This window comes from Mustelus asterias, unplaced genomic scaffold (assembly GCF_964213995.1).
Source record: "Mustelus asterias unplaced genomic scaffold, sMusAst1.hap1.1 HAP1_SCAFFOLD_3321, whole genome shotgun sequence".
Taxonomy (NCBI): domain Eukaryota; kingdom Metazoa; phylum Chordata; class Chondrichthyes; order Carcharhiniformes; family Triakidae; genus Mustelus; species Mustelus asterias.
The window spans coordinates 22,501-33,772 of NW_027593266.1; the positions used below are offsets into that span (position 1 = coordinate 22,501).

The window sequence follows — 11,272 nt, forward strand, 5'->3', positions numbered from 1 at the left end:
GCTGCTGCCTCACAGCGCCAGGGCCCCGGGTTCAATCCCAGCGGCACGGTGGCACAGTGGGTTAGCGCTGCTGCCTCACAGCACCAGGGACCCGGGTTCAATCCCAGCGGCACAGTGGGTTAGTGCTGCTGCCTCTCAGCGCCAGGGACCCGGGTTCAATCCCAGCGGCACAGTGGGTTAGTGCTGCTGCCTCACAGCGCCAGGGACCCGGGTTCAATCCCAGCGGCACAGTGGGTTAGCGCTGCTGCCTCACAGCGCCAAGGACCCGGGTTCAATCCCAGCGACACGGTGGCACAGTGGGTTAGCGCTGCTGCCTCACAGCGCCAGGGACCCGGGTTCAATCCCAGCGGCACGGTGGCACAGTGGGTTAGCGCTGCTGCCTCACAGCGCCAGGGACCCGGGTTCAATCCCAGCGGCACGGTGGCACAGTGGGTTAGCGCTGCTGCCTCACAGCGCCAGGGACCAGGGTTCAATTCCCGGCTTGGGTCACTGTCTGTGTGGAATTTGCACGTTCTCCCCGTGTCTGCGTGGGTTTCCTCCGGGTGCTCCGGTTTCCTCTCACAGTCCAAAAGACGTGCTGGTTAGATGCTAAATTCTCCCTCAGTGTTACCCGAACAGGCGCCCGAGTGTGGCGACTAGGGGATTTTCACAGTAACTTCATTGCAGTGTTAATATCAGCCTTACTTGTGACACTGATAAAATAAAAAAATCACAAAGTTAGCATGCAGGTAAAGAAAATAATTCAGAAGGCAAGTGGGCTCGCAGATTCCCCACGCTGCACAAGAGGCCATTTGGCCCATCGAGGCTGTACTGACTTTCCAACAGAGGATCTTCCCCAGGCCCTCTCCCCCACCCTATCCCGTAACCCCACACATTTAGCACGGCCAATCCACCTGACCTGCACACCTTTGGAGTGTGGGAGGAAACCGGAGCAGCCGGAGGAACCCACGCAGACACGGGGAGAATGTGCAGACCCCGCACAGACAGTGACCCCAAGACGGGAATTGAACCCGGGTCCTTCGCGCTGTGAGGCAGCAGCGCTAACCCACTGTGTAACCGTGCCGCTGGGATTGAACCCGGGTCCCTGGCGCTGTGAGGCAGCAGCACTAACCCACTGTGCCACCGTGCCGCTGGGATTGAACCCGGGTCCCTGGCGCTGTGAGGCAGCAGCGCTAACCCACTGTGCCACCGTGCCGCTGGGATTGAACCCGGGTCCCTGGCGCTGTGAGGCAGCAGCGCTAACCCACTGTGCCACCGTGCCGCTGGGATTGAACCCAGGTCCCTGGCGCTGTGAGGCAGCAGCACTAACCACTGATTGGTGTTCATTGCAAGGGGAATGTAATAAGACCTAGGAGCAGAATGAGGCCACTCGGCCCATCGAGTCTGCTCCGCCATTCAATCGTGGCTGATATTTTTCTCATCCCCATTCTCCTGCCTTTTCCCCATAACCCCTGACCCACTTATTAATCAAGAACCTATCTATCTCTGTCTTAAAGACACTCAATGACCCGGCCTCCACAGCCTTCTGCGGCAAAGAGTTCCACAGATTCACCACTCTCTGGCTGAAGAAATTCCTCCTCATCTCTGTTTTAAAGGATCGTCCCTTTAGCCTGAGGTTGTGTTCCCTGGTTCTGGGAATATAAAAGTCGGAATGTTTCACTGTAGCTGTTCAGGACCTTGGTGAGATCACATCTGTAATATTATGCGCAGTTTTAGTCTCCTTATCTGAAAAAGGATATAATTGTGTTGGGAGCAATTCACGTTAAGGTTCACCTGACTAAACCCTCGCACCAATGGCTTACGCTCCCACGACCGGGTGTCGTTCCGCCCTCCCCGCCAGCGAGGCTCCCTCTCCCGGGGTGTCCCCTCCCCCTCCCCGCCAGCGAGGCTCCCTCGCCCGGGTGTCCCCTCCCCCTCCCCGCCAGCGAGGCTCCCTCGCCCGGGTGTCCCCTCCCCCTCCCCGCCAGCGAGGCTCCCTCTCCCGGGTGTCTCCCCTCCCCTCGCGAGGCTCCCTCTTCTGGGTGTCTCCCCTCCCCCTCCCCGCCAGCGAGGCTCCCTCTCCCGGGTGTCTCCCCTCCCCTCGCGAGGCTCCCTCTCCTGGGTGTCTCCCCTCCCCCTCCCCTCGCGAGGCTCCCTCTCCCGGGTGTCCCCTCCCCCTCCCCGCCAGCGAGGCTCCCTCTCCCGGGTGTCCCCTCCCCCTCCCCGCCAGCGAGGCTCCCTCTCCCGGGTGTCTCCCCCCCCTCCCCCAGCGAGGCTCCCTCGCCCGAGTGTCCCCTCCCCCACCCCGCCAGCGAGGCTCCCTCACCCGGGTGTCCCCTCCCCCACCCCGCCAGCGTGGCTCCCTCTCCCGGGTGTCCCCTCCCCCTCCCCTCGCGAGGCTCCCTCTCCCGGGTGTCCCCTCCCCCACCCCGCCAGCGAGGCTCCCTCTCCCGGGTGTCCCCTCCCCCACCCCGCCAGCGAGGCTCCCTCTCCCGGGTGTCTCCCCTCCCCTCGCGAGGCTCCCTCTCCCGGGTGTCCCCTCCCCCTCCCCTCGCGAGGCTCCCTCTCCCGGGTGTCTCCCCTCCCCTAGCGAGGCTCCCTCTCCCGTGTGTCCCCTCCCCCACCCCGCCAGCGAGGCTCCCTCTCCCGGGTGTCCCCTCCCCCTCCCCTCGCGAGGCTCCCTCTCCCGGGTGTCTCCCCTCCCCTCGCGAGGCTCCCTCTCCCGGGTGTCCCCTCCCCCACCCCGCCAGCGAGGCTCCCTCTCCCGGGTGTCCCCTCCCCCTCCCCTCGCGAGGCTCCCTCTCCCGGGTGTCTCCCCTCCCCTAGCGAGGCTCCCTCTCCCGTGTGTCCCCTCCCCCACCCCGCCAGCGAGGCTCCCTCTCCCGGGTGTCTCCCCTCCCCCAGCGAGGCTCCCTCTCCCGGGTGTCCCCTCCCCCACCCCGCCAGCGAGGCTCCCTCTCCCAGGTGTCTCCCCCTCCCCCAGCGAGGCTCCCTCACCCGGGTGTCTCCCCCTCCCCGCCAGCGAGGCTCCCTCTCCCGGGTGTCCCCTCCCCCACCCCGCCAGCGAGGCTCCCTCTCCCGGGTGTCCCCTCCCCCACCCCGCCAGCGAGGCTCCCTCTCCCGGGTGTCCCCTCCCCCACCCCGCCAGCGAGGCTCCCTCGCCGGGGTGTCCCCTCTCCCCTCCCCTCGCGAGGCTCCCTCTCCAAGTTGACCCCCAGTGTGTTTGTGTAAGTGTGTCTGAGAGCAGAGTGCAGTTCTCTTTGCGATGGTGAGAGGCCCCACCTGGTGGACATCACTGTGTACATCATGTAAGATGCTGCTGTCAAACCCCTCGGACCAACCTTCACTCACCTTTCACAACCTGCACAGCATCCAATACTGTTTGATCATTGTTCTTTTCTGAAGTTTATTTATCAGTGTCACAAGTAAGGTTCACATTAACGCTGCAATGAAGTTACTGTGAAAATCCCCTAGTCGCCACACTCCGGTGCCTGTTCGGGTAACACTGAGGGAGAATTTAGCACGGCCCAATCCACCCTAGCCAGCACGTCTTTCAGGAGGAAACCGGAGCACCCGGAGGAAACCCACGCAGACACGGGGAGAATGTGCAGACTCCGCACAGACAGTGACCCAAGTCGGGAATTGAACCCGGGTCCCTGGCGCTGTGAGGCAGCAGCGCTAACCCACTGTGCCACCCACCTTGTGAAGCTCCTTCGATATTTTACAACATTTCTATATGTTCCATATGGTCTATATGGACTTCAGCAAGGCGTTCGATAAGGTCCCCCATGCAAGACTTCTTGAGAAAGTGAGAGGGCATGGGATCCAAGGGGCTGTTGCCTTGTGGATCCAGAACTGGCTTGCCTGCAGAAGGCAGAGAGTGGCTGTGGAGGGGTCTTTCTCTGCATGGAGGTCAGTGACCAGTGGAGTGCCCCAGGGATCTGTTCTGGGACCCTTGCTGTTTGTCATTTTCATAAATGACCTGGATGAGGAAGTGGAGGGATGGGTTGGTAAGTTTGCTGACGACACCAAGGTAGGTGGTGTTGTGGATAGTTTGGAGGGATGTCAGAAGTTGCAGCGAGACATAGATAGAATGCAAGACTGGGCGGAGAAGTGGCAGATGGACTTCAACCCGGATAAGTGTGTGGTGATCCATTTTGGCAGATCCAATGGGATGAAGCAGCAGTATAATATGAAGGGTACCATTCTTAGCAGTGTAGAGGATCAGAAGGACCTTGGGGTCCGGGTCCATAGGACTCTTAAATCGGCCTCGCAGGTGGAGGATGCGGTCAAGAAGGCGTACTGGCCTTCATTAATCGAGGGATTGAGTTTAGGAGTCGGGAGATAATGCTGCAGCTTTATAGGACCCTGGTTAGACCCCACTTGGAGTACTGCGCGCAGTTCTGGTCACCTCATTACAGGAAAGATGTTGAAGCCATTGAAAGGGTGCAGAGGAGATTTACAAGGATGTTGCCTGGATTGGGGGGCATGCCTTATGAGGATAGGTTGAGGGAGCTTGGTCTCTTCTCCCTGGAGAGACGAAGGATGAGAGGTGACCTGATAGAGGTTTACAAGATGTTGAGAGGTCTGGATAGGGTAGACTCTCAGAGGCTATTTCCAAGGGCTGAAATGGTTGCTACGAGAGGACACAGGTTTAAGGTGCTGGGGGGTAGGTACAGAGGAGATGTCAGGGGTAAGTTTTTCACTCAGAGGGTGGTGGGTGAGTGGAATCGGCTGACGTCGGTGGTGGTGGAGGCAAACTTGTTGGGGTCTTTTAAGAGACTTCTGGATGAGTACATGGGATTTAATGGGATTGAGGGCTATAGATAGGCCTAGAGGTGGGGATATGATCAGCGCAACTTGTGGGCCGAAGGGCCTGTTTGTGCTGTGGCTTTCTATGTTCTATTTACAAAGAGGGGGCTGGACAAAGCAGAGGCTGAAAGGATGTAGGAGAGACTCGGAGGGGTCACAGTTTAAAAATCAGGGGTCTCCCACTGAAGACGGAGTTAATGGGAGATGTTTTTCTCTCAGAGGATGGTGGACCTCTTTTCGGGGAAGGGGCAGGGAGAGCAGTGAAGACAATCTTTTTATTTAAAAACATTCATCCAAATACATCATAATTTCACAATAATGAACTACAAACTGGGCAACATTGCAACTTCACAATCCATCTGGTTCCTTTAGGGAAGGAAATCTGCCGTCCTTACCTGGTCTGGCCTACATGTGACTCCAGAGCCACAGCAATGTGGGTGACTCTCAACTGCCCTCCAAGGGCAACTAGGGATGGGCAATAAATGCTGGCCCAGCCAGCGACACCCACGTCCCAGGAATGAATAAAAAAAAGCAGAAGGCCATTCGGCCCCTCAAGCCTCAAGACCACGGCTGCTCTGACTGTAACATCAACCCCCACATTCTGCCCACCCCCCGATAACCTTTCACCCCCTTCTTAAACAAGGATCTATCCAGATCTGCCTTAAAAATATTTCTTACCCCAGTCTCTACTGCTCTCCCCCCGGGATGTAACCCCGGAAGGTGTCGCCCCGTTGGCCTAAACCCAGTAAGTCGAAACCCCCAAAGGCAAAGCCGCAGACGGTTACAGATGATTTACGATGGACCCCAGTCTCATTTGAAATATTATTCATCCATGGGACATGGGCGTCGCTGGCTGGGCCGGCATTTATTGCCCATCCCTAGTTGCCCTTGGAGGGCAGTTGAGAGTCAACCCCATTGGCTGTGGCTCTGGAGTCACATGTAGGCCAGACTGAGTAAGGACGGCAGATTTCCTTCCCTAAAGGAACCAGATGGGTTTTTCCCACAATCGACAATGGGTCATCAGTAGATTCTTAATTCCAGATATTTTTTATTGAATTCAAATTCCACCGTCTGCCGTGGCGGGATTCGAACCCGGGGTCCCCCAGAAACATTAGCTGAGTTCTGGATTAATAGTCTGGTGATAATCCCACTGGGTCATCACCTGCTCCTAATTTGTATGTTTGTGAGCGATTTAAATGTCAGATGTTATCTCCCCCCCCCCGCCGCAGGCTCCACCTCCCCCCCCCCCCCCCCCCCGCGGGCTCCCCCACCTCCGACCCCCCACCGCGGGCTCTCCCCCTCCCCCCCCCCCCCCCCCGCCTCCAACCCCTGCGGGCTCCCCTGCTGTGCTGCAATCTGACACTTCCCTTCACTACCTCACAGCCTCTCAGTGACACAAAGGCCTCTCCGCACAGACCCCGCGCGCTGCTCACTGCATTGTCGTTCCCAGACTCATCCCAAAATCTGGGGGCGCCGCTTCCCAGTCTCGGAGCAGCCTCTTCATTCACTTCCATCCAGTGAGGGCTGCAAAACACAACCACAGGGTTAACAATCTGCAGGGAAAGGCTGTCCAAACACAGAGCTCCCTGTTTCCCCCCCCCCCGCTAATCACCTGCGACCTGTTCCCCGCCCCCCCCATGGACTGCAACCCACCCCTCCCACCCCCACCCCCTATAGCCCCCACTCACCCGGCCCCCCCACTGAACGTGCTGGGGTAGAGGGGCTAGCTATCCTCTGCTAACTCACCCAACACCCCGCTTTACATCACAGCGAATGTGGAGCTCAGCAAATGATGTCCACCACTCTGCTATAGTTTTAAAAGTTTACTAATTAGTGTCACAAGTAAGGCTGACACTAACACTGCAATGAAGTTATTGTGAAAATCCCCTAGTCGCCACACTCCGGCGCCTGTTCGGGGTAACACTGAGGGAGAATTTAGCACGGCCCAATCCACCCTAACCAGCACGTCTTTCAGACTGTGGGAGGAAACCGGAGCACCCGGAGGAAACCCACGCAGACACGGGGAGAACGTGCAGACTCCACACAGACAGTGACCCAAGCCGGGAATCGAACCCGGGCCCCTGGTGCTGTGAGGCAGCAGCGCTAACCCACTGTGTCGGCCTGTTAGACACACACGGACCGTACGGGACACGGAGACGGAGACATACACGGACCGTACAGGAGCTGACACACACACACACGGACCGTACAGGAACTGACACTGACACACACACGGACCGTCCAGGAGCTGACACTGAGACACACACGGACCGTGCAGGAGCTGACACTGAGACACACACACACGGACCGTACAGGAGCTGACACTGAGACACACACACGGACCGTACAGGAGCTGACACTGAGACACACACACACGGACCGTACAGGAGCTGACACTGAGACACACACGGACCGTACAGGAGCTGACACTGAGACACACACGGACCGTACAGGAGCTGACACTGACACACACACAGACCGTACAGGAGCTGACACTGAGACACACACGGACCGTACAGGAGCTGACACTGACACACACACGGACCGTACAGGAGCTGACACTGAGACACACACACGGACCGTACAGGAGCTGACACTGAGACACACACACGGACCGTACAGGAGCTGACACTGAGACACACACACGGACCGTACAGGAGCTGACACTGAGACACACACGGACCGTACAGGAGCTGACACTGAGACACACACGGACCGTACAGGAGCTGACACTGACACACACACACGGACCGTACAGGAGCTGACACTGACACACACACGGACCGTACAGGAGCTGACACTGAGACACACACGGACCGTACAGGAGCTGACACTGACACACACGGACTATACAGGAGCTGACACTGAGAGACACACACGGACCGTACAGGAGCTGACACTGACACACACACGGACCGTACAGGAGCTGACACTGAGACACACACGGACCGTACAGGAGCTGACACTGAGACACACACGGACCGTACAGGAGCTGACACTGAGACACACACGGACCGTACAGGAGCTGACACTGAGACACACACACGGACCGTACAGGAGCTGACACTGACACACACACACGGACCGTACAGGAGCTGACACTGACACACACACGGACCGTATAGGAGCTGACACTGAGACACACACGGACCGTACAGGAGCTGACACTGACACACACGGACTATACAGGAGCTGACACTGAGAGACACACACGGACCGTACAGGAGCTGACACTGACACACACACACGGACCGTACAGGAGCTGACACTGAGACACACACGGACCGTACAGGAGCTGACACTGAGACACACGGACCGTACAGGAGCTGACACTGAGACACACACGGACCGTACAGGAGCTGACACTGAGACACACACGGACCGTACAGGAGCTGACACTGAGACACACACGGACCGTACAGGAGCTGACACTGAGACACACACGGACCGTACAGGAGCTGACACTGAGACACACACGGACCATACAGGAGCTGACACTGAGACACACACGGACCGTACAGGAGCTGACACTGAGACACACACGGACCGTACAGGAGCTGACACTGAGACACACACGGACCGTACAGGAGCTGACACTGAGACACACACGGACCGTACAGGAGCTGACACTGAGACACACACACGGACCGTACAGGAGCTGACACTGACACACACACGGACCGTACAGGAGCTGACACTGACACACACACGGACCGTACAGGAGCTGACACTGAGACACACACGGACTGTACAGGAGCTGACACTGAGACACACACACGGACCGTACAGGAGCTGACACTGACACACACACGGACCGTACAGGAGCTGACACTGACACACACACACGGACCGTACAGGAGCTGACACTGAGACACACACGGACCATACAGGAGCTGACACTGAGACACACACACGGACCGTACAGGAGCTGACACTGAGACACACACGGACCGTACAGGAGCTGACACTGACACACACACACGGACCGTACAGGAGCTGACACTGACACACACACGGACCGTACAGGAGCTGACACTGAGACACACACGGACCGTACAGGAGCTGACACTGAGACACACACACGGACCATACAGGAGCTGACAGTGAGACACACACACACGGACCATACAGGAGCTGACAGTGAGACACACACACACGGACCATACAGGAGCTGACACTGAGACACACACACACGGACCATACAGGAGCTGACAGTGAGACACGGACCATACAGGAGCTGACAGTGAGACACACACACACACACACCAGGCTGCCTTTCCTCCTTCCTGACCCAGGATGAGGAGGGAGCTGGGGTGGACTTTGAAGCGGGTGGCCCTCGACACCAGCTAAGCAGAGGATAGACCCCGAGGGAAGGGGGAATGGGGGGGTGGGTTTACTCCAGATTCACACCACCACTCTCCCTCTGACATGCCACTGCCCCACCCTCACTTCATCCTCAGAGTTCCCTTTCTGCCCAAACTCTGTCCTTCAGCGAATTTACACCCTCCCTCCTTCCCTCCCCCCCACTCCTCCTCCTCCCTCCCTCACTCCCTCCTCCCGGTGCTTGTTACTCCAGCTCTGGAGTAGAGCAGCGGCAGGGAGCTGGGGGGTGGAGGGAGGTCACAGATTACGACCCAGATGAACCTGAACACATTCTGCTCAGGGGAAGCCTGTCACAAACTGTGTTAAATGTCCCAGGACACAGACTCTTCAATCTCCAGCGACGCTGGCCAGCGACACACAACCCTCTCCTACCGCACCCCCCCTGCCGAGCCGAGACTTACCCTGCGGGCTGGAGTGGATGTACGAGATCCAGGGCACAAGCCCAGTTCCTCACAACGGCTGGAGACTGCGGTCGAATCTCAGCTTCTGCTTCATGTCTGCTGACTGTCTGTGAACGTCTGCAAGGGTTCGAAATTAACAGAGAGAGAAAGCGAGAGAGAGCGAGCGCAAGGGGGCAGAGAGAGAGAAAGAGAGAGAGAGAGAGAGTGAGAAAGAGAGAGAGAGTGAGAAAGAGAGAGGGAGAGTGAGAGAGAGTGCGAGGGGGGGAGGTGAGAGAGAATGAGAGGGTGAGCGAGCGCAAGGGGGCAGAGAGAGAGAAAGAAACAGAGAGAGAGAGAGAGTGAGAAAGAGAGTGAGAAAGAGAGAGTGAGAAAGAGAGTGAGAAAGAGAGAGAGAGAGTGAGCGAGCCAGGGGGGAGAGAGAGAGTGAGAAAGAAAGTGAGAGAGCGAGAAAGAGAGAGAGAGAATGAGAGAGAGCGCGAGGGGGCAGAGAGAGAGAAAGAGAGAAACAGAGAGAGAGAGTGAGAAAGAGAGAGGGAGAGTGAGAGAGAGTGCGAGGGGGGGAGGTGAGAGAGAAAGAGAGGGTGAGCGAGCGCAAGGGGGCAGAGAGAGAGAAAGAAACAGAGAGAGAGAGAGTGTGAGAAAGAGAGTGAGAAAGAGAGAGAGAGAGAGAGCGCGAGGGGGGGCAGAGAGAGAGTGAGAAACAGAGAGAGAGAGCGAGCGAGCCGGGGGGAGAGAGAGTGAGAGAGTGAGAAAGAGAGTGAGAAAGTGAGAGAGCGTGAGAAAGAGAGAGAGTGAGAAAGAGAGTGAGAGAGAGAGCGCGAGGGGGAGCAGATAGAGAGAAACAGAGAGAGAAAGAGCGAGCGAGCCAGGGGGGAGAGAGAGAGAGTGAGAGTGAGAAAGAGAGAGTGAGAAAGGGAGAGAGAGAGTGTGAGGGGCGGGGGCAGTGAGAGAGAAACAGAGAGAGAGAGCGAGCGAGCCAGGGGGAGAGAGAGAGACAGTGAGAAAGAAAGAGAGAGAGAGAGAGTGAGAAAGAGAGAGTGAGAAAGAGAGAGAAGGGGGGGGGGGGGGCAAGAGCAAACGAGCAGGGGGGGAAAGAGAGAGAGAGCCGGAGGGAAGAGAGAGAATATATTAATTATCAGAATCCGAGATGTTCTTTGTTGTTGAAGGTGAGCGAATGCGTGCGTTTCTGCCTCAATAATATCCCCCCACCCCGATCCCCCCCACCCCGATCCCTCCACCCCGATCCCCCCACTCCAATCTCCCCACCCCGATACCTCCACCCCGATCCCTCCACCCCGATCCCTCCACCCCGATCCCCCCACCCCGATCCCCCCACCCCGATCCCCCTACCCCGATCCCTCCACCCCGATGCCTCCACCCCGATCCCGCCACCCCGATCCCTCCACCCCGATCCCCCCACCCCGATCCCTCCACCCCGTTCCCCCCACCCCGATCCCCCCACCCCAATCCCTCCACCCCGTTCCCGCCACCCCGATCCCCCCACCCCGATCCCCCCACCCCGATCCCTCCACCTCGATCCCTCCACCCCGATCCCTCCACCCCGATCCCCCCACCCCGATCCCCCCACCCCGATGCCCCCACCCCGATCCCCCCACCCCGATCCCTCCACCCCGATGCCTCCACCCCGATGCCTCCACCCCGATCCCTCCACCCCGATCCCTCCACCCCGATCCCTC

At 58.5% G+C, this 11,272-nt stretch overlaps 1 protein-coding gene across 1 annotated transcript in view; it reads right to left on the reverse strand.

The window, feature by feature from the left end:
- LOC144490463 (uncharacterized) overlaps nt 1-9,692 on the reverse strand; it is a gene marked incomplete at its 5' end in the record, with an annotated part of 21,974 nt that extends 12,282 nt beyond the window's left edge. Inside the window, 2 exons of the mRNA XM_078208207.1 lie at nt 6,225-6,315; nt 9,576-9,692. Of these exons, the coding sequence (XP_078064333.1) occupies nt 6,225-6,315; nt 9,576-9,692 (208 nt within the window). The remainder of the gene's footprint in view (nt 1-6,224; nt 6,316-9,575) is intronic.
- Between the last annotated feature and the right edge of the window lie 1,580 nt (nt 9,693-11,272).